The sequence below is a fragment of the Prunus persica genome, chromosome G1, assembly GCF_000346465.2.
Source record: "Prunus persica cultivar Lovell chromosome G1, Prunus_persica_NCBIv2, whole genome shotgun sequence".
NCBI lineage: Eukaryota > Viridiplantae > Streptophyta > Magnoliopsida > Rosales > Rosaceae > Prunus > Prunus persica.
The window spans coordinates 45,690,558-45,713,421 of NC_034009.1; the positions used below are offsets into that span (position 1 = coordinate 45,690,558).

Sequence of the window (22,864 nt, forward strand, 5' to 3'; positions counted from 1 at the left end):
AAATTTTAAAGATTATATTAGCTTTTCTGCACGCGTTTCTACACCTGCGAGATGTTTTTTTTTTAAAAAATTTAAAATTTATTTTAGAATTAAGAAAAGATAACATGGGTAATTATGTTCTATAAAAGTAGGACTTATTATTTAATTTTGTTTTTATTTTTATTTTTTTAAATATAAAAAAATATGAATTTATCATATTATCCTTAATATTTGTATTAACTAATGATATTTTTTGATATAACAAATATCCTATTTTTTTAAATCTTACAAATCATAAAAGATTCGTTGTGTGACTGACTCATATTATAACACGTAGATTTTTCTTACTGACGCACATGTCACACATACTCTAAAAACGCGGCACATTTGTCATGGGAACACATCCTTTAATGTTTTATTTATTATTATTATTACTGTTTATACGACGTAGTTTGGAAATAGGATTCAAGGGAATTTAGCAATTATTGAAGTGCTGTCCAATGGGGAACCGACAGTTGGAGTATTGGTAGATTCGACCAATTACAGTTGAGGAGGAGGTGTATGCAGCGAACTGGAAAAGCTAAATTCCGATGAGATTTAGAGACAATCTGTCAAAATTCAATTACAGCGTGGACGGATGGAGACCGGACACAACTGGACCCCTCTGCCTTCTGCCTTCTGCCTTCTGTTCAACTGCGGGTCCACCCCACAGCTCTCGGCTTCAGCCGCAGCTCATACAAATGAAAATAAAACAAGTGAAAATAAACAAATGTTTTTAAATTGAGGGGAAAAATGTTTTTTTTTTTTTTTTTTCGTAGCAATAAAAGAAGATTTTAGATGATGATGTCACATGTCTGATGTGTCTCCTCCACAAACGAAATTAATCAAGGAGGAGCCAAGAGCGCGTAGACGAAGCCGACGTGAGGTTGCGTCATTAGCCAGATAAGCAGCAGCGTGCGCAAGAATCTGAACTCTTAATTATTTTGATAAGGGCACCCAACCCACCAGCTTTGCCACTCATTGCTCACGCAAAAGACAAAATAAATACTCATACCAGAAAAAGACAAAAATGAATAATTTTTATAAAAAAATTTATTAATCAAAAAGACACAATTACCCTTTCAAGTATGTTAGGCAAAATTAAAATTGCACACATTTGACCAGTTAGTGTTGAATTTTCACGCTTTGTATGGTACCTACTCCTTTTTTTAGGGGACAAATTTGTACCTACTCTACTCCTCTCCTCTTACTCACTTTTTGAGCAAAATTTCACTCTTCTTTAACCTTCTCCTACTCGCACCCCTATTCAGATTTTCCGCTTGAATTTTCTCTAGAATTTGTTTGATTTTTATTTTATATTTGTCATTTCATTAAACTTTGCTGCCAAAAATTTCCGTTACACCATCTACAGGGTGACATCTGTAGAATAAAAGTCAAGCAGATCTTACAAAAAAAAAATTCAAGCAGAAAATGACACAAAAAATACTAGGTCTAGTTTTATAAATCTTATTCAATATGAATCATAAGGAATGTTCAAGGAATGCCGATTCTCAACAGAGGTTCCCTTAATTCTTTCACCTAAAAATTAATATATCTTATTAAGGCTAAAACGATTTTATGTTTACTTTTTAAATAGATGGTCTATTCAAATACAATGGATCTTAAGGTTAAGTATAAAGAATAACGGGCAAAGTCGGTATGCGGTAAATGTATGTTATTGACCGTGTTCCTCTCAAGAGAATTTTTTTATTTTGTAAAAGGTAATCACCTTTTGAGAAAAAGATGGAGGCGGAATTTGAGACCTCTATTAATATTAAAAGGAGAAGTATCATTCGGGAAAAGAAAAAAAAGAAGTATGATATTAAAGTAAAGATTCATAAATGTACTTTTGACAGCCACCAAATATAGTACACAACTCTCAGCCACATCCATCTCTTTTGTGTTGGGCTGAGAAGATAGCCACACGCCCATGTCAGCCGTAACATACCACTTGGTAGCTGGTGAGGGCAATGTTGACTTTGCAGAGGCCGTCGCTTTCAAGGAAAAGTATGCATTGTCCAAATCAGGAGGCCCCTTGTGTGCCCATGGGGTGATGACAGTTGTGACGTCAAGGCTATTTCTGGTATTTCACGAGGTAAAAAATTAAAATTAAAATAAAGAAGGCAGAGACTGGAGAGAGCCGCCCAAATCAAAAAAAATAATGGGAGGAGGACATTACTAAATACTTTGCCACTCTGCTTCTCTCATTTTTTTCCTCCTCCTTCTTCTCTTCTGTGCTCTTTCTTTATTGGGTCTCGTTCTTCTACTGTGCTGTGCCTTCTGTGTTCTGAATAATTTTTCAGTCTTAGAGATATGTCTCCTGCAGCTGCTACTCGGATGCGCCACCTCTGTCGAAATTTCCTCTGAATTTTCATCTGGGTATTGCATCTGCTAATTTGTTTCTTCATTTTCTTGATCTTTTTTGTACCCTCTCTGCTTGTGCCTGTGTTTGTTTTTATTGTCATATTTATGGGTTTTATTTTATATTTTCATGTGGTTTGTAATTTAACCTTTATTTGTTTTTACTGGAATTGGTTTTGCAGGGGTTTTTTTTTTCTTCCGGTTACCATCTATATCATTAATTTTTAAGTTTTGAAAATTAATGAGTTAATTGCTGTATTTGACTTACTGGGTAATCTCTGTTTATTTTATTTTATACTAAATTAGTTTTTTTTTTATTACCAATTTGGATGTTGTAATCCGGGTATATCTCTGATCTGGTTGGGTCCTTACTAATTTGCTTTGTTTTAACGAATCTTTATGGGACTTGTTATGGTAGTTTTGTTGTAGATCTTAAACTTTAGTGCCTGCTTCAATATGGTTTTTGCATTTATGTAACTATGTTTTCTGTCTGTTAATGATTGATTGATGAGAGTAATAAATCTAGACGAGGCTAAAAAATTTGATTTTGAATTTGCGTCGTGGACATTGAAGAAGTTTAAGATTGATGAATGGAAGGTTTCATAAGCGGAAGGACTAAAATTCTTGTTACAAGCTGAGACCATATGTCTATGCAGAATTATGACAATTTTCCAGAATTGAACATTTAATTTTTGGTAAAAACCTAAACGACGAAATTTAGTTGAAAACGTTAGGCTCAATGGAAAAATCAACATTAGGCTCAATGGAAAAATCACAGATGTTGAAGATTTTGACGTTTTCGTCTGGCTTAGATTTGTCTTTCACAATTCAAACATCTGCAGATCTTGATTTCCTCTAATACCTTTTGATCTTTTGAGAATCAAGTTAATCCACGAAGGCACTAGCTATTTAGATTGCATTCCAAAGTCCGGTAACAAGTGAGCCATATTGATAATTACAAGTAGGTGGACCTAACTTTGTGCTACCCGCTTTGTATAAGACAGTTGTAGATTATCAGTTCTTCGTGATCGACATGAAATATGCTAATGAAGTATTAAATGTTGATGTTGACAGAAATATCAAGGGTCTGCAAATGTTAAAATATCAACATTGAGAGATTAGATAGAAATTTTGAATGGAAGTACAAAACTTGAATGCTGGAAAATATTGTATCTAACACTGACGCTGGTTAAAAGTTGTTAGAATTCATTTGAAGTTAATTTTAGTTCTTCCAAAGGAGGAATTGAAGTACAAGTAAATTGAATAAAATTATATCAAAATAAAAATATATAATGATTGAAGTTGATCAACCACTGAATATGGGGATTCTTTATCTGGAGTGACAATGTGTTGGTTATGAGAATATGCCCTAGATTTTGTATAAATAATCCTGTGGTTACCAAGGAATTGTAGAAAAACCTTTGATGTGCTATTTGTTTAGTTTAAACTTTTGTATGTTGGTTTAAGACATGATATTAAGTTGTTTTTCCCTTTTTTTTTTGAAGGTTGCTGTCATTGCTTAGGCAAATCAAACTGAACCAGATACAGTAGTCAGGACTTGGAAGTGCTTTGTTCTTATAAAATTCTGCCGCAACATGGCGAAAAATTTAACAACAGTTAACTCATCTGCGCTTTATAAATATTGGATTATAAATGTGAAATTTATGTTATTGAGTTGTGCAGTCTCCTGTTGCTGCTGCACCTTTGGATCATGGATTCATGGTTATGAGTTGTGAGTTTATATCGGGGATTTAGTTTCTTAATTTTTGGAAAATTAATGTTCATTTTGGCATTTTGCATTCGATATTTCCACATTTGTTGTACTTGGTTTATGGAAAACTTTATCGTTGTTCAAATTCTTTCTATATATGCATGATCCAATCTAGAGTTTCTCCAAAATTTTCAAACGTTTGGCTGGTACTAGGATCACTAGATACTACTTAGTCAGACTCTGCGCATTTGTTCTAAAAAATATAATAATAAAATAAAGACTATGTTCTGGTGTTGGATTCAGACTCTCTTGCTTGTACTAATCATTCTGTCTCATATTATCAGAAACATATCATGTTGAATTTTCTGAAAACTGCGTTTATACCTCTTGAATTTTTTTGGCCATTATCAATAATAGTTTCCTTTGTTTCTTTCATTTCCTGCAATTAATTTTCCCGATATTGTTTTCAATCTTTTCAGCAGGTATCCTTTCTATCAATTTTGTTTGTACATTCTATAAATTGTGTTTTCTGTTTTCCTCTTATTGTCAGGGTTAATGAAGCTAAATGATATTTCAGCAGGGAGCACAACAAGCTCCAAAGATCTCTGCACATTGATATTAACTATTCTTATAAGGGGGTTCTATCCGCGAAACGTAATCAGATACTTTAGGAAGTGAGTGATTTTGTTGAAAGATATTGGGGTGTGATGGACAGGTCAGACACATCAGGCTTTGTTAGCGGTGGAGGTTGCGTATTAGGATTTCGTCTACTTGTTCATTCAGTTCTGATATGTCCGCTTACTAATTGTATGTGATAAAGAGTAGTCTGTTATTCGGATAGCTTAAAACCCAGTTCCCAGAAAATGGATTTGAACAAGAAGAGTGTACTATTTTCCCATGATGGGGAATTCATGAAAAATGACCACTTTGGCTTTGGCGATACAGCTCTATGCTTGAATAGCCCTGGCTCAGGTGGAAGCAACACAACCAGGTATAGGTGTACTCGAAGCACTTTCAACATTAACTCTTCCAGTGCACCCGAGGACAGCTGCAAATTGGTACTTGGATTGGGCCCAACACCAAGTGCCTACTGCGATGATTATTATAATTTCGGATCTACAAAGAACAGAGGATTACCCACTGCATTATCTCAGGGATTTGCATCTGAGGGTGATTCAATCCTCCAACTTGGTCTTTCTGGAGGGCGTCTTGAAGCTTCAGCTATGCTTGATTATTCAATTTCAGGAGAGACTGATATTAATGTATCCTATATCCAGAACCAAGTATCTTCTGAATTCACAATTCCAATTGTTGATGAGGGTTCTACTTCAGCCAAGAAATCAGGTGGTTATATGCCATCACTTCTTTTTGCTCCAAGAAGAGAAAGTGCCAAGGTTTCTCTGCTGACTCAAGAACTTTTAGAGCTCGGGTCCAAACCCCAGCTGAGAAATGAACCTTCTGCTACAGCAGATTACTCAACAGGAACAATCTCTGAGCAGGCAACCACAGGGACAACTTCAGACCACCGAACTAGCAATCCTAAGAAATGCAAATTTTTTGGCTGTAGAAAGGGAGCACGAGGGGCATCAGGTCTTTGTATTGGCCATGGGGGCGGACAGAGGTGTCAGAAACCTGGGTGCAACAAGGGTGCTGAGAGCCGAACAGCATACTGCAAGGCACATGGTGGAGGAAAGAGGTGCCAACACTTGGGGTGCACCAAAAGTGCTGAGGGGAAAACAGATTACTGCATAGCTCATGGTGGTGGCAAACGATGTGGTTATCCAGGTGGATGTACCAAGGCTGCTAGAGGAAGGTCAGGGCTTTGCATTAGACATGGTGGAGGGAAAAGATGTAAGGTTGATGGCTGCACTCGTAGTGCCGAAGGACAGGCTGGTTTATGCATCTCGCATGGCGGTGGTCGCCGTTGCCAGTACCAGGGATGTGCAAAGGGGGCGCAAGGGAGCACTATGTATTGCAAGGCACATGGTGGTGGAAAGCGTTGCATATTTCAAGGGTGCACCAAGGGTGCTGAAGGAAGTACACCACTATGCAAGGGACATGGTGGGGGGAAGCGCTGCCTTTTCGATGGTGGTGGGATTTGCCCTAAGAGTGTGCATGGAGGCACTAATTTCTGTGTTGCTCATGGTGGTGGAAAGAGGTGTTCTGTGCCAGGCTGCACAAAAAGCGCCCGTGGCCGTACTGACTGTTGTGTTAGACATGGTGGAGGTAAGAGGTGTAAGTTTGACAACTGTGGAAAAAGTGCCCAAGGGAGCACAGACTTCTGCAAGGCCCATGGTGGGGGTAAGCGGTGTACATGGGAAGAGGGTAAATGTGAAAAATTCGCCAGGGGAAAGAGTGGTTTATGTGCTGCTCATAGCAGCATGGTGCAGGACCGGGAGATAAATAAGGGAGGTCTCATTGGACCAGGACTTTTCCATGGGCTTGTATCTGCGTCTTCAACAGCAGGAAGCAGCTTTGATAACAATCATTCTTCTTCAGGAATCAGTGTCATATCTGACAGCGTTGAATCACTGGAAAAGCCAGGAAAAAGACATCTCATACCCTCGCAGGTATTGGTTCCACTATCGATGAAGTCTTCCTCATCCTATTCAAATTTCTTCGGTTCTGAGAAGCCTGATGAACAGAGAAACGAGTATGGCATTGGTGTCGATAGTAGTGACGGAATAAAGAGCTTGGACTTTAAAATTCCAGAAGGGAGGGTCCATGGAGGACCCCTCATGTCACTATTTGGTGGTGACCTGAAAAATGCTATTGATGGCATCTGAGTTATAAGTTGGTGCCTTAAATTTGTAGATTATTATTGTATAATTGGGATATTTTTGGTGATGGGAGTTGTGTATAATTTTCTGCTCAACGACACTCGTATATAGTTTGTGCACGTTACTGTAATGCCAGTCATGGGGATTTTTGACTCTCTGATTTGTGGATTATGCTGTTTAATGGCCATAAATGGTGGAAACATTTACATCAGTTTGCATGTTGTTTCAAATCTGTCTTTTTTGGTTCTGAGTTGTATCAAATCTGTTTTTTTTTTGTTCCGAGTTGTTTCAAATCTGTAGGGGTTTAAAACACAGCTCTTTTTCTTCCAGTAGATAAAGGAGGGGATACTCAGACACACATTGACACAATCACCAGTAGCAGAAAGTAATTTTTAGCATGTTTCTGATTCAATTATTCATATTTTCTGTAGTTTACAACTTTAGTATTGCAGTTGAACTTTACAGAATTTGTTATTTAATTATAACTCGTTCCAGTGATGAAATGGAAATCGATTTCCCCCAACAGGAAAACTGTTCCCTCTTTTTTCCATTGGCTTGAAAATCCAACCGTAGTGGTAGTGTGTGCTAACTCAGCGATGAAATGATAGCGCACATAATTAAGGTAGCCATTGAAAGGTGACTGAAACACGAGAAACGGTGCTACACGAGCTAACAATAGAGGCAAAATATGGTAACCATCAGTACAGATGGCCATTTTGTTGGCCACTGCGAAGTCAAACTACATACAGACTAGAAAGGCTTTGTCCTTTGTTCATACAACACTAGATTTTATAAGGAAACAAAATACACCATATGTCAAATGAATCTTAGATTTCTGCTATTCCAGATTTCCTTGCTTATCAACTTCTATGGAGTCTACGGAACGAGATTCATCCTCTAAAACCTCTGCAATGACCTTTGGCACCTGTTTTAATAGTCGAGCCTGTTCAGACGGTTGCTTTAGCAGCTCTCTTTGGTCCAAATATTCGCATAACGTTGAACACAAAGCAGGTTAAGGTCCACTATCATTTTTTGGGACAAAAATAGCAAAACATAAATTAAGGTAAACATATGCTCAAGCATTTGTGCATGTGTTGTGTATGCGTGCATTGAGACGCCCACACACATGTGTTGTGTATGTGTGTAATTTTCCTCAAGATAAAAGATCGCGAGCGGAAGGACTTCCATCTAGTTGAATAGCCTTCAATAAAAAAAACTCAGATTAAAGCACTTAAAAGTTATGCGAATTTTATTTTTACCACTGAAGAGATATAGAAATTATGAAAGGATATTCTCTTCTCCATCCTTTCTCATTTGCCCGATCAATGTACTTCTGTAACCTGACCAACTCTCGCTCAATCCGCTGACAACAATATTTCCACAAGATGCAGAAAGGATCAGAAAAATGAAGAGCAAGCAACAATCCTCTTTGTAATTGTACTAGTATATTCAGAGAAATTCTATGTGATAAACGCCTGGAAATTTTTCAGAGGGTGAGAGGTATGGCCACATGGGGGAAATTGGCAACAGATTTTAGAAGTTAATACCATAAATTATAAATACCTACATGCTTAGTTATGTCCTCATGGAGATCTCTTGCCTTCTGTTGAAGCTCAACCTGTCCAACAACACACCTTGGTTAAGGTTTGGAAAAATTATATATTATATATACACATACAATTATTTGCTATAGTGGATGTCCCATAATTCGTAAAGATGTGACACGTTGATAAAACCTCATTTCAACTAAATTTTCTTCAACTCTGATCCCATTTATTGACATGATGGATTGTTTTGGGGTGTAGAATCACTATTTAGAGCTTAGACTTGAGGTTTCTAGCCTCGGATTGGTAAATCACTTCGGTTTTAGGTTTTAAGTATCAAATTCTGGGCTCTAAAGGACCATTCTATACCCCAAAAGATCAACCATGTCAATAAATGGATAAAGAAAATTGAGTAGAAGTGAGGTTTTCTCAACCCGTGTTGTATTTAAGAAATATGGGACTCCCTGTTTACATGTATACGCATGAATGTCTGTATGCATTGTTAATCTAGAGAGGCTGATTCAACACAAAGTATAAAGCTGACCCATCGTTCAACACAAGAGTTTGAGTTTCTAAAATTTGGCCATATCAATACAGATCTTCATGGTGAGCCACACAAATCTTTTTCCAGAAACCAGATGAAAGAGAATTAAATAGAAAAAGAATAAAGGTTATTCACTATTATTATTCGTAAGAAAGATCAATATGATCTCTAAGAGTGGTATCTTATACTTACAACTGTAGGTTTCCTCAGCATGCCATTTGTCACATTTTGTCTCAAATCCTCACATTCATCCTGCAAGAAGCACAGTGGAATTCCATAATACTCTTATAGAGGGAAAGTCCTAATTAAAATTCTTATTATAAAATAAACAAATTGATTTGTATATTTCCGGAAATGCAAATGACAAGTTATTTATAGCTTAATAATGTCAGAATAGCACATCATATTTTATAGGTTGTGAGTTCAACTCATAGGAATGGGATTGGGGAGCACATCATATTTTATCTGTATCCTTCTATTGACACTATCGCGTACCCTATATGAATAATGTCAGCTTTAAAATTCAAATACCTCTTAAGATTTTCTCCGCGTCATAAATATGGAAAGATTTCATAAGCAGGTCAGTTACCTCAGTGAAGTCAACATCTGACAGCATAAAAATGGGAATATCTCTTGGAATATTGGAAACTTGCAGGAGAATTTCACCATTCATTTCATTAGTACTTGAGATTTTCCTTATGCCTGCAAGGATATAAAAGCCAAAAACTTATATAATTGAAAGGAATCTCAGGAAACCTTAAAAACCTGTGGAGGAAACAAGAGCTTTTCTGTCTAGATAGCATCACGACTACTTTCGAATATCTATCTTTTATGTTATATTCCCAGTATAGGGTCGTGTCCATTCATAGATACGTCAAGAAGTCATATTTATCAAGACTTCAAACAAATCAGACTAGAAGGCTAACAGTTTTCCAATCTGAGATTATTAACACAATGCATGCTATCACATAATATTGACTACAAACAATTTACCTTCAACTTGTAGAAGTTGGTGAGAATTTCTCTGAAGATAGTCTCTTTGGTCATTTTTCACTCTCACAAAACTTCCTTGAATCTTGCTTTCAGAATTTTCAGGCTGCTTCAGTAACTCCTCCAGTAAGCTCCTTCTTAAGTAGAGAAGCTTGATGTTATCAGTCACTAAAGATGCAAAACGACTTTGTCGGACACTAGGACTCACTTCATTTTCAAGTGATGTTATATCTGAGCTTACTGTTCCCTTCTTCCCTACTATCATTGTATCTTTCTTCTTGTCTTCCAATTTATTTTCATCTTCATCCTCACTTGTATTCTCATCCAATAATACCAAGTTCTCACTAATATGTGCCCCCAAAAGACCATATATTTTTATCCTATCTAGTGACTTCTTTCTGAAAATAGAATACAGCTTATCATCACATAGAACCTTTCTCTTCTTTTCAGGGTGAAATAGGTTTCTATCTCTGATGTAAGCAAAGATGATAGAGTCCAAATCATACTGTGATAACTGTTTAGTTGTATCTTTACCAATGGATCTGAGGAAATCAATGAGAGGTTTCGATCCCCATCCGAGATATTCTTGTTCCTTTGGCGCCTTCCTTTTTCCCATCGACCTCTGAAGTTCTGTACTATCAGCGTCACTATTAGGTGTTGTCAGGTCAATATCTTCTTCACTCTCACCAATTTTTATTGAATCAACATCTGCAGAATAGACATCATCCAAACTCAAACCTTCCTTTCCTTTTATGATTTCCCAATATTCTTTGAATAGGCATTCAAAAGTATCCCGATCCTTAAAGTCTATTTTTTCCTGAAATTCAACAACCATACAACTGTAAGAGAAACATAAAAAATTAACTAGATGCTACCTCAACAATGATGAACAAATCCAATGAAGAGACTGAAACTGAAAGTAAAGAGATGAATTTTATGTTTTCTGTTGCTTTGAGCTAAAGGGCTTTGAGCTAAAGGCTTGTCATCAGTTTTATTCAGAACATATATCGAGTGCAAACGAACCATATGGATTAACTATTTACATTAAAGACAGAACAACCATATAGATGTTAATATCGTAAGAAAATTTCTCATGAAGTGAAATAAAAGTTTCAGGTCGAATGAAAATTAATACCCTTGGTTAAAAAGAGGTGACGCTATATTGGTTGCCGACAAGCCAAAACCCCCGCTCTCACTCTCCTGCTCCCCAAACACTTCAAATGAGAGCAAACGTATAGCCCTTTCAAATTGAAGAAGAAAATGATACAGGTTCTTGGTGTGCCGTTTCATGTGAATGTTCAGGCGTGCACATCACATGTATTATCTGACTTCAGTCCACATGTAGTACATGCCGTATTACTCTCATTCTGATTAGAGTAACGATTTTCCAGAAGGCATAAATGATTTTTAATAGCTACACACCAAAAGGCGATTAGATTTACACTGGTTTCTCTTTCCTTTTTTTCTTATTTTATTAATTACCATTCATAGATTGTGCATCCTTATAAACTTCAGATAATAACAGCTAAGATATAATCAACTCCTACTCTGTTTATTCCCCTTTTAGTTTGGCATTAATCAGTTGACAAAAATCATACATATTTTGTCTACATAAGTCCAAATATAACATAACCAAGCTGTAACATTCTAGGCCTACATACACACTAAAAATTCCTAGAAAGAAAGTAATTAAAAGCAAAAAGGAAAAATAATGATCAAGAAAGCATCCATCTCAATAGTAAAACCAGTAAAAGAGATTTCTCAAAACTAGTTTAACACAGTAAGATTGCTTAACATACCCCATCTAAACCGTATTCTGAGTTTTCTTCTGCAAGTAACACAAGCTTCAAACAGTACTTGCAAAAGCCTTTCTTCCCTCTAACCACTGTAAACTCGGAACCGCTTATGCAATGTTGACATACTGAATTCGGACAACAATAGCAGCAAAACCTGGGGGTATCAAGGCACAGTGAACAAGAATGCTTCCCTGAAACATAAAATTGCATCATCTTTTAAACTGCTAGACATAATAAATCCATTGTAGTGCAAATATGAAGATAAAATCTATTTAGTAGCAAAACTTAATCATGTGAAAGAAAATCTGCAAACATAATAAACGGAATTTATTTAACACCTCTAATTATATACCTTTCCAAGTGTTAGGAACTCTGGCCAAGAGTTTTTTTTAGTGCTTATTGACCTTAAGTTTGGTACGGAGTCCAAAGCCAATTCAGATTATTGAGAAATATTTGGACTTTGAAGTGATTAGTGGATATATGACTGGCAATCATGATGAGATATCCATTTGAAAAGATCCCCAATCACATATAACTTATCGATAGAAGGACAACAAGAGGTAAAAGAATAAATACAATTCTGGGGAAGGTATGCATGATTCAGGAAATTGTGAAGCATATAAAGTTCATATATACCATGCATGCACATTATCAATTCTGTAATATGCTATGTACAATGATTTCAATAAAAGCACAAATGAATCGTCAATGATAAAAGTGAAGTTTCTTACTACAAGTCCAGCTCTTTCCAGTATCAATGAAGGATTTCTTTTTGCCAACACATCCAGGATGATAAACTTTTACACAGTCCCTAGAATGAGTAATTGTGTTAAAATATAGAAGTATAAAAATTTCCTAAGTCTAGGCACAGGAATAATTTGTGGCACATGTGTAAATGCTAAAAGAGACGAGAAAGTACAGGTTGAGGATCAACAGAAGATGCAATGCTCTCTTCTGGTATCCGAGATTACAGCCACACACAGAGAGTAATGCTCTCTTATTTCTCGATTATCAGACATGATGTCAAATAATGAATGAGGATGATTAGGTCTGAATATGTGGTTTTCTAATTCACAATCTGACAACATTAACATGTTCTAGCAAGAGAGTATCTTTATCTCTATGTAATGCTCTTTTGCCAAATATCTAGCATGTTACGTTGCCAGACTGTCAATCAAACCATGTATGCAGACTCAATATCACCTATATGGCAAGAAAACATTTCCACACATCCTTATTTTCCTCACACTATTTTACATGTCTCTAGCCATAATATTTTGAGCTTTGGAAAGAGAACAATTCCAAAGAAAGCACAATACACTTTACATCCATATGACATAATCTGAATCCTTGGCTTGAAAGTTAGTTCGCATTGTATATATTTAATATTAAAATGGTACATTTATAGGTTTGTCTAAAACCCCAATTCTTGTTGGGCCACCCCCTAGGGCCCCTACAATGTACCATAATGCACTCCTTTGCATATAATTACTTTGCCTCTAGGCTAGCTGTATAATCTTTCTAGCTTTGATAATGAGCCACCTCTATGAAACATAAACTCAAATAATTTTTTGCTCCTTTTCCTGGTTAAATACGCACTAGTGCATTTTGCATTAGACCTGCATTGGAGGGACCCCAATTTGAGGAGTTTGGGTCAAAGTGTCGGGCCAGCCCCATGCGGGCCTGGGCCGCTCATGATTCACGGGCCACCGCAAAACATAGAACCAGTCAGCCGGTGGACCAGGCAGAGCAAAGAAAGCCCACGGTTAAGCCTTTCAAATGGATGGGCCGCCTGGGCCCGGCGATAGCCGAAGCTTGGCGGGTCATTAAAAGAGGCTTCTTAGGCCGGCCGGTGGCTTTAGAACCTCTCTCAATCTTGAAAGCGAATGCATAGATTGCAACATGCAAACAAGCAAGACATACATTTTTGCAGATGATTCAGTAAAACTGTAAACAGAGTAAAAAAAGAAAGGAAGTAAATACTCACTTGTAGTCACATAACATGAGGTCTCCACCATCTTTGCAGATGAAGCACCAATCCTCTGCCTCTCTCTCCTCGTTTGACACCATCTTCTCTTCCTTCCTCTGCCTCTTCCATGTCTTCATCCTTCTCCTCCTTCTTCTTCTATCTCAACTGAGAAACAAAACCACCCACAAAATAAAGAACCAAAAAAACCCAAGTTACTGCTTTAAATGTATATATATATACACACACGCATCATTAAAACCTACCAAAAAAAACAGTCCCAATATTTATTTTGCTTTCAATCTTGTGTTTGAAACCGAAGAATTAAAGCATGCAAAAACCAAAAAAAGAGAGTGAGTTTACCAAAACCAACTGCACCATGCAATCAATGTTCTTCAAGACAAGAGAGAATTATGTTAACTTTGATGATCAAAACCCAAAATCAAACATGAAAATATTTTCTCTTTGTGTTTTTTGTTTTTTTTGTTTTCTAACTTTTACTTCTACTGCTAAAGCTGCTGTTGAGTTGGAATTTGTAGGCTAGTTGAACTCTACAACAACAACACAACCAGCAGTTTAAATTACTCTTTTGTCCCTGACAGTTGCACTCTTGCTCTTCACGAAACTGCCCAGAATCCCGATAATGCCCCTCCATCTGTTCTAAACGAGTAAATTGAGGCCGACTGATTTGACATTCTTCACCCTTCCCAATAATAAGCCTCTCTCAAAATCTAATTCCGATTGTCTTTCCTTTTTTATATTACTTTTCGCGGGAGGATTATATTATATTATTTATTTCCTGTCTTTCCTTTTATTTGGAGCTAAAAAATAAAAGGGCGATTCACTATTATACCCAATATAGGGGTCCAAATTATAAAAATATCCTATATAAAATGGACTTTAGAAACACACCAAAAGCCCATTTACAACATAACAAAAAAGCTTTTAACTTCTTATAAATTACAAAACTGCCATCAATTTCTTAAAACAAGCCCAACCCCAAAATCTCATAAAAATACCCAAAGCACTCAATAGGGCATCAAAGTAATTTAATAATCAATATTAAATTCAATAAGGCCAGCTATCATTTTTTGGGTCTTTTTTGGGTTTGTTTATAGGAATTCAATTGTGTAGGGTTTATTTATAATATTAGTGCTAGAAATGGGTATATCACTAAATATCTCAAAATAAAAATAGAGTTACAGTCCATTAGTGTAGAGACACTATTCTAATCCGAGGACATAACCCGTTACTCATCCTTTTATAAAATTTAAAAATAAAAAAAAACACTTGCCTCAATCACAATTTACAACGAATAATAAAAAGGAAGGATCAAGGATATAAGGCACTGATAATAAATAAAAAGGAGAACCTGTTTAAGCACTCAATAAATTCTCACGCATGATATTGGGAATTACATCTGACCAGTTATATATTTGTACCCTTTTCCAATTTTAGTAATACGAGGACGGTATTTCTATTATTTATTTGATGAAGTATGTAATTGGTAGTTATTGTCAATCATAATGATGAAATATGTAATCGATAGTTATCGTCAATCATAAAGCTACGGACATCACCTTGTTTCTCAACTTATTAACACAAACATAATATGTATGACACATTGATATAATATGTCATGTCATTTGTCTATCTCATAATACATGTTTAAAAAGTTATTTATAAAAAAAAAAAAAGAAATTACCCAAACAACAACAGACAACAATAAATAAAAAACATCAATCATCATTCAACAAAAGCTGAAAGAAGCTTTTGAGCTACAGCTCATGCCACCATAACTTCTTAATTCATCTCACCACACCCAGCAAAATACAAAAATAATTCATGGGGATAAATTAGATAATTAAACCTCAGTTCCCACCCAAAAAAATAACCCCCCTAGCAGCTCAATAGCCTCTCTCTCTCCATTGAAGACTTAAATATCTGGTCGTATCAACTTTCATCACCGTAAATATTTGAAGAATACCCAGCAAAATACAAAAATACTAAGATTTGAAGAGACAAAAAAATATATGTGGAACTATACAAATATACTGGTCATTACATGTAAATCTTAGTATCAAACAAGTCATGTACATCGAATTCTGACACGACGTCAGAGTAATTGAATTAAGTAAGGTTGCAAGTCTATTTTTTGTTGGAAGTTTGGTTATCACATTTCATGTTCTTAATCAGAGCTTAGTCTCTAGCACAACGGCGAGAGAAACAATCATTATTGATTTTTATTTTTTTCTTTCTAAATTTTGAAACTTTTAGATGTGACTCTAGCCTTCTATCGTATATATATTTTTTTTCTTTCACCCTTTAATTTCATTGAAATCCATGTTAATAAAAATAAAGGAAAAGGGACGTACATCTAAACCTTGTTTGCTTTGTTGAACCTTTTGAATATTAAAAAAAATAAAATATCACATTTCCAAAAATATGCTTTAAAAAAAAAATAAAAATACAAGCGATTGTCTAAACTACAAGGGGAAGTGGATTTCTCATAAACACACTATCAAGGTGCCATATAGGGTTTCGAAATCTGATATTATTGGTCTACAAGTGAAGACCCTTTTCAACTACCCGTTAACAATTCATGATGAATTTTTAAACCAATGTACACCATCTTTCAACGTTTATTTGTCATTTGAACGACTGCTTTTGATTTCTTTTATCTTCTTAATGTCAAATATGTTTCTATAGTTTGATTTTCATTTCAATTAAGTTCCTATCTTTACATCACACGTTTGAATTGTGTGATATTTTCATCCAATAATAAATTATGAAATTTTATCATTGATTGTAATTGAATCTAACTACAATAACCTCATTAGGGGGAAAAAAAAGTACAACTACTAGAAACCAGATTGTTCCTTTTCTGAAAAGTTTGACACATAGGACTAAGTTGACCCTAAAAGAATACATTATTATTGTTTTTTTTAATAAAAAACAAAAGAAGAAAAAAATTAGCAAAGTGGAAATTTCAACAAGCTTACTAAAATTAAGAGGCGGGGAAGATAAGAGTCACGCTTATATATTAAGAAACCGATCAGAATTTTAGTACAACAGATACTTGCAGAGCACGTGAGCTTCTCTGAGAACGAGAAGATGAGAAATTGAGAATGGCGGTGATGCATTTCCAGCGCAAACCCTCGGAATTGGAGAACTAGTGTTAAGCCTCTTCTTCGCCATTGCCATTTCTCATCTCAGACCTTAGATTGACGCTTCTTCCTCCGCGATTTTCATCCAAAACCTAATTCTGTGATTGCATTTGGTACGATTCTGAAACGATTAACGATTTTTATCATCTGCATTTTATCGGAAGCTTTGTTTTTCTCGGAAATGTAACCTGATTTTGTGCGCAGAGCAGAGCATAGCAAATTGATGGAAGGTTTTCACAGCAACTCGAAAATGGCGAAACTGCTAAAAGGAAACTTGGAGAATGTGGACCTCAACTCGCCATTGTTCAGGTACTTGTGCGCTCAATCTCAGAGTCAGTCGCCGATGGACGCCTTGAAGCAGCGTCGTCGCCACCTCTCGCCGCTCTCGCCGCTCTCGCCTTTGGAGAATCTGATGGAGAGGTCGCCGCCTTCGATAGTTTATAGAACGCCGGTGAGAGGGGTGCAGAGGGAGGAGGTTCTGGTCATGGACGGTGTTTTAGTCACCGGAGGAGGAAGGAGCTCAAGGTCTGCTTCTGATCTGTCGTCATCTTCTTCTTCTTCGGATTCTTCGGGGAATATTCTGTACAAGACCGACCTTTGCAGGTCCTGGGAGGATTCTGGAAGCTGCCGCTACACCTCCAAAGGCCAGGTCTCTCTTTCTCTCTCTCTGTGTTCCTGTTCTTAAGTTTTTCTTTATATTAAATTTAACTTTTATGAATTTATAATGGCTGAAGTATTTTATTGGCACTATAATCATTCTTAATTTCATTGTTTCTTTAAAATGTGAAACTATTGCTCGTTTATTGTTTTTGTTTTAAGATCTTTCTGTTTGGAGAAAACAATCTGCTTTTGGAATCTAAAAGACTAGGTAGAGTTGGTGCGAGCCGTTTCTGATCTGCAAGATGCAAACTTTATGTATGCCAGTTTAGTATTCTTGCACATGAACTTCTTTTTACCCTAAAATTCAAGAATCTTTGTATGTCTACAGTGTTTCTGTCACACCTTTTATTTTTGTGTATTGGTTTTGCTAGTGTTCTCTTTAGTCCGCCTTTTTTGCTTGTTCTTACAAACTTCTAGGGAAGACCTAAAATTTACAAAACAGGATGTTTGTTTGATTTATAGAGTAGTAGTACAAAGCAGAAAATATTGTTGCTGCCACACAAGAGCAGAACATACAAGTAAACAACACTTGCAACATTAAAAATTCCTTATGATTTCAGATAAGCCTATGGTTACTCAAAATAATGTTCCATTAAGAGCTTTGTTTTGACTTTGAAATGACATACGAGAAAGAACTTAGGTTGTATGCTCATTCATTAATATTTGAAGAAGTGGATAGTTCCAAATTGGATTGAACTTTGAGATTGGTGAATAAAGACAAATGTTCAAGTAAGATATAGTTGCACCCTTGAAACTTAGCTGTAGTAATGTTTAAGATCTCTCTCTCTCTCTCTCTCTCTCTCTCTCTCTCTCTCTCTGTGGTCTTTGTATTTTCTTAATATTTATGTGTTAATTTAATGGCTGGTATTGTTTTGGAACCATAATAATTGTGAATGTCATTGTTTCTTTAAAAGTTCGGTGTGAAATTGTTACTCCATTTTCTTCTTTCCTTTGTTTTAACGTCTTTCTGTTTGGAGGAAAACAATTCTGTTTTTGGAATCTAAAAGATTAGGTACACTTGGTGTGAGTGTTTTCTGATCTGCAAGATCCAAACTTTATGTCAGTTTACTACTCTTGCACTTGAATTTCTGTTGAGTCTGAGATTTGAAAAGTCTTGTATGACAGCAGTGTATCTATGTCACACATCTTTGTTTTGTGTATTGATTTTGTTAGTGTTCTCAATGATTTTACTTATCAACCGCCAGAAAACTCCAATTTTTAGAGAACAGGATATTTTTCTCGATTATACAGTAGCACAAAAGAAGAAATTGTTGCTACTTGCTTGCTTCTTTCGAAGATCATAAACACACAAGCAAATAATACTTGCAACATTTACTATTCATTGAGATTTCAGATAATTCTATAGTTAGTCAAAATAATAGTCCATCCATTATGAGTTTGTTTTGACAATGAAAGGAATGTACGAGAAAGAACTTATTTTACCTTCCAAATTGGATGGTTAAAGTTGAGATTGGTTTGAATAAAGATAAAGGTTCAAGTAAGAGACTTGTACTTGTCAAACTTAGCTGGTTTCTTGTTGCACCTAGATTATTTGGAGGTGCATTTAAAAACTAAAATTCATGCGTTGACTTTTTTTCTTTCCCTTTTAAGCAAAATGTTGTAACTAAATGAGACAGTAATATAAATTTTGCATTCTTGTTGCTGCCTGCCTATTCAATTCAGTGATAGCCTATTCTAGTGTTCAACTGATTTCCTTGGGCTTATATGGATGTTGCAATACAACTATAATCATTTTGTAAAGTTATCTTGCTTTCTGTAGAAAATGGTTTATACCCCCTTTTAAGATTGGGACAAATTGAATGGGCTTTTTTATATTGAAAGGAAGCTGGCATCTTTGGCCGAAAAAATGAAAGTATTGCTGCTGAAGTAATTTCTACTTGATTTCAATTTTCCTATAAAACTTGTTGACTGGTGCTCAACTAGTTGGGTTTTTGTAGCTTGCGTTAGTGTTAGAATTTAGGTTTGTGTTTTGGTGCCTTTGGTGGTTTTATGCATGAGTGTGTGTTTTAATGGATTGGATCTTTTGCCTGTATGTTTGTCATATCTCAATCATGTTTCGAGATGAGTTGTGCAGTAGTGTTGGTTGAAATTAGTATGTAATTTATTCATTGAAAGAAAATTGTTTCCTGATGATGAGTACTTGACCAAATTATGATTTGCTGCAGTTTTGTCTTGACAAATTTCTGTTTCTTTCATTTTTTTTCTTTTCAGATTGCACCAGGAAAAGAAAAGCCACGCCCAACTCGTTTCCCTGTCAAGAACAAATCTGAGGTTAACAGTCACACAGTGTGTTTTAGCTGTTTACTATTAACATAGTCAACGTACTGAAAATGACATCTTTTCTTCTGTTTTGATTTGTGCAGACACTGATGTGCAAGTCATACACTGGCACAAGATTATGCACACCCAGCCCAAAGTCTAATTTTGTCCATCCGGTCATGGCCATTTCTGTTACAGAAGCAGCATCAGCCACAACACAAGCAGCTTCGTCGACTGCACCCAAAGCCACCATGAAGACTCCCACTACTACCATCAGCTTCCTGGACTGGTCACCTCAAGATGATGGCATTGAGGTTGTGTTGCCGTATTCTTCAACTGGAACACCTCCATCAAGGGAAGATATAAGTTCCTACATCACTGATGTTCTTTGTGGCCCCACTACAAGAAGGATATTACCAGTGTTTGCTGAAATTTGCCCAGAGTAGTTTCGATCCGATTTGTGTAGAGAAGCCACTTCCGCTTGAGACCAAAGGTATAATATGTACATTCCTCCTGTTTGTTTTAGATACATACTTGGTTCTTTGAAACCTTAATTTTTCAAACTTGCTGCTCACAATCTAGTATGTGAATGGGGTTAGATTGAACACAAATTGTTGACCTTTGCTGGTGCTGCATTACTGCAGTACTTGCCAACTATAGTGTATAGCTTTTTGATGGTATTAGACATGATGTCGTACTTAGAAATTGATAAAGACAATGGACTTGAATCTTTCTGTTGCGTGTTGAGAATCAACACGTGTGTATGAATCATGTGTGATTGCGTGTAGTTGCTTACAGATTGTGATGCTGGCATTGCATCTGGTTATATATGGTAGAAAGAATCACATCTCGAGAAACAACATAATGGTCTAGTTGCATTTGGGAGATTTTTTATATATATTTTGTGTGTGTAAGAATTTGGGGGATATGAATACTTAGCACTCACAAATAATCATCCCTTTCCCTCTCTTATTATTATTATTATTATTATTATTATTATTATTTTTCATCAGGCAGGAGTGGTATAGTAAGCTAATGGGTATAAACTTCAGATTCCTAATCTTTAGTTTGTAGATATTGAGATAGGCACGAGTTTGCTGTTCCGCTTTTGTAAGCTAATGGGTTTCTGGGCCATATTTGTTAAATGATTTCTTAAAGCTCGGATCTTCTTCATGACTGAAAAAAAGTTTTGAAATCTTTTGTTCTTTTGGGTTAATCGTTGAGAATCGAATTTTTACGGCGGGACGAATTCTTCAAAGTAGAAAAAAGTTTTTTTATGTTTATTTTTCCTATTTTTTCTCTTCTTTTCATATACAAGCGATTTTGAAAAAGGGAGAATCAAACTTATGACTTTGGATGTAAATTTAAACGTTTGCAAAATAATTTAAAATTTTAGGCAATGAGTTTGGGAAGACATATACAAGTATGTATCTTAATCTTTTTCACCTTGTCTTTTGCAAAGAAATTTTTATTATTTTGTTGCAAGGGTGTTGTAGCTCAAGTGGTTAAGAGAATTTACGTCATAGGTTCGATTTCCTCCTTCTCTAATATTACTTGTATTACAAATATGTAATCTCCACGGAAAAGAGAAATGATATGTTTTCTTTGGTGGAGAAGGGGCGGTGTTCATCTTCATCTTTCCTAAGACCAGGCTGAGAATTGTCCATTTCTAGCAAGTCATCTCATACCAAGTAACCAGAAATTGATATTAATGGGGACCTTAAAGTCAATATTCTTAAGCAAAAACAAGGTCATTGAAATGCCTAAAATTCTGGCCCAAAAAAAAAAATGGCCTCAAATTTTTTTATGGTAATGTAGCTGAGGAAATTGCTACTTATTAGATGAGGACCTTCTCACATCAGGACATATCCCTTTGTTGAGAGAAAATGTAAATGATATGAAAATTTGCCAATACAATTTCGCTAATATTCAAAGAATGGGGATTTGTAGTTTTTAAGTTCAACTCATCAAGGAAACATCTTTTAATTATAATCCCTGGTTACATGAGAAAAACCTTTGGATTAAAATTACAAAGAAACATAATGGGGTAAATGTGTGTTTGGTTGATTTTGTGACTGGGCTTGAAATGAGTTCAAAGTTGCCTGCATATCCTTTAATGGGATTAAGCCAACTCGTAGTTCATTGAATTTGTTTGGGATTTTGTTGATGGAGATTTGAGGTGATTTGGGTATGGAAGTTTGTAGTGTTTGGGACAAATTTGCTGAGAACAACCCAAGAATTTTATTTGGGTTGAATTTGGTTAATTGTAAATGTGTTTTAAATTTGGTTGCGGTTGCATGTAGTTGGATGTTGGATTGCTTACGTACCCTTGCGGTTGTTCTGTGACTTGTTTTGTTAAACGAGTTTCGAGTGGTGACCCCTTTTTTAATTTTTTTTAAAAAGAAAAAGAAATAGTATAGCCGGCCGGCTATACTCGGTTTTCCTTATTAAAAATGGTATAGCCGGGCGACTATACTCGGAAATCGTATAGCCGGGCGGCTATACTCGGTTTTTTAATTTCTTAAAAACAGTATAGCCGACCGGCTATACTCGGTTGTTAATTTCTTTATAAGGAAATAGTATAGCCGCCCGGCTATACCCGGTTTTTCGTAATTTCTAAAAATAGTATAGCCGCACGGCTAAACTAGGTTTTTCTAATTTCTTAAACTCGATTTTTTCCTTGGGTTTAGATTAACGAAATTGAAATTGAAATCGAAATTGAAATCGATTTCTTCTTCCTCCTGTAACCCACAATACAGCTTCCACCCAACCGCAGCCAACCACCACCTCTATGTAACCCAACAACCATCCAAGCCTAAACAACTCTGATGAATCAAAATTATCAGGAGGGTAGAAACCCTGTGTTGTCTTCACATCAATATCCATGTCAAGGCCCCACATTTTGCTGTTGGGTGAACCCACAAATCATTTAGATATGCAGGCTGATGCACTTGATGAGTTCACCGGTGGAGTTATACTGGTGAGTCATGATTCTAGGCTGATATCGCGTCTGTGCGAGGATGAAGAGAAGAGTGAAATTTGGGGTG

At 36.0% G+C, this 22,864-nt stretch overlaps 3 protein-coding genes across 7 annotated transcripts; 2 read left to right on the top strand and 1 right to left on the bottom strand.

Moving 5' to 3' along the window:
- On the top strand, positions 2,149-7,095 carry LOC18791112. 4 transcript variants are annotated; one of them, XM_020564285.1, is made up of 4 exons: positions 2,149-2,397; positions 2,562-2,650; positions 3,885-3,995; positions 4,641-7,095. In XM_020564285.1, exon 4 carries the CDS (start codon positions 4,954-4,956, stop codon positions 6,874-6,876), a length of 1,923 nt encoding a protein of 640 aa, XP_020419874.1. In that variant the 5' UTR covers positions 2,149-2,397; positions 2,562-2,650; positions 3,885-3,995; positions 4,641-4,953; the 3' UTR covers positions 6,877-7,095. The 4 variants fall into 4 exon arrangements, with proteins under 4 accessions (XP_020419874.1, XP_020419870.1, XP_020419866.1 ...); XM_020564281.1 differs by lacking the exon at positions 2,562-2,650 and having other exon boundaries at positions 3,885-4,111; XM_020564277.1 differs by lacking the exon at positions 2,562-2,650.
- LOC18791192 (uncharacterized protein At5g08430) lies at positions 7,606-14,378 on the bottom strand. Its single transcript, XM_020555436.1, has 10 exons — positions 14,074-14,378; positions 13,732-13,878; positions 12,476-12,555; positions 11,748-11,935; positions 9,952-10,765; positions 9,548-9,660; positions 9,151-9,210; positions 8,438-8,488; positions 8,163-8,233; positions 7,606-7,865 (listed from the first exon to the last, which is right to left on the bottom strand). Exons 2-10 carry the CDS (start codon positions 13,848-13,850, stop codon positions 7,709-7,711), a joined length of 1,653 nt encoding a protein of 550 aa, XP_020411025.1. The 5' UTR covers positions 13,851-13,878; positions 14,074-14,378; the 3' UTR covers positions 7,606-7,708.
- On the top strand, positions 16,747-20,674 carry LOC18791109 (mRNA decay activator protein ZFP36). Of its 2 annotated transcripts, none has more exons than XM_007224725.2 (4): positions 16,747-16,990; positions 17,087-17,526; positions 19,770-19,829; positions 19,922-20,674. In XM_007224725.2, the coding sequence occupies exons 2-4, from the start codon at positions 17,101-17,103 to the stop codon at positions 20,261-20,263; spliced, it is 828 nt and encodes a 275-aa protein (XP_007224787.2). In that variant the 5' UTR covers positions 16,747-16,990; positions 17,087-17,100; the 3' UTR covers positions 20,264-20,674. The 2 variants fall into 2 exon arrangements, with proteins under 2 accessions (XP_007224787.2, XP_020416654.1); XM_020561065.1 differs by having other exon boundaries at positions 16,748-16,990; positions 17,082-17,526.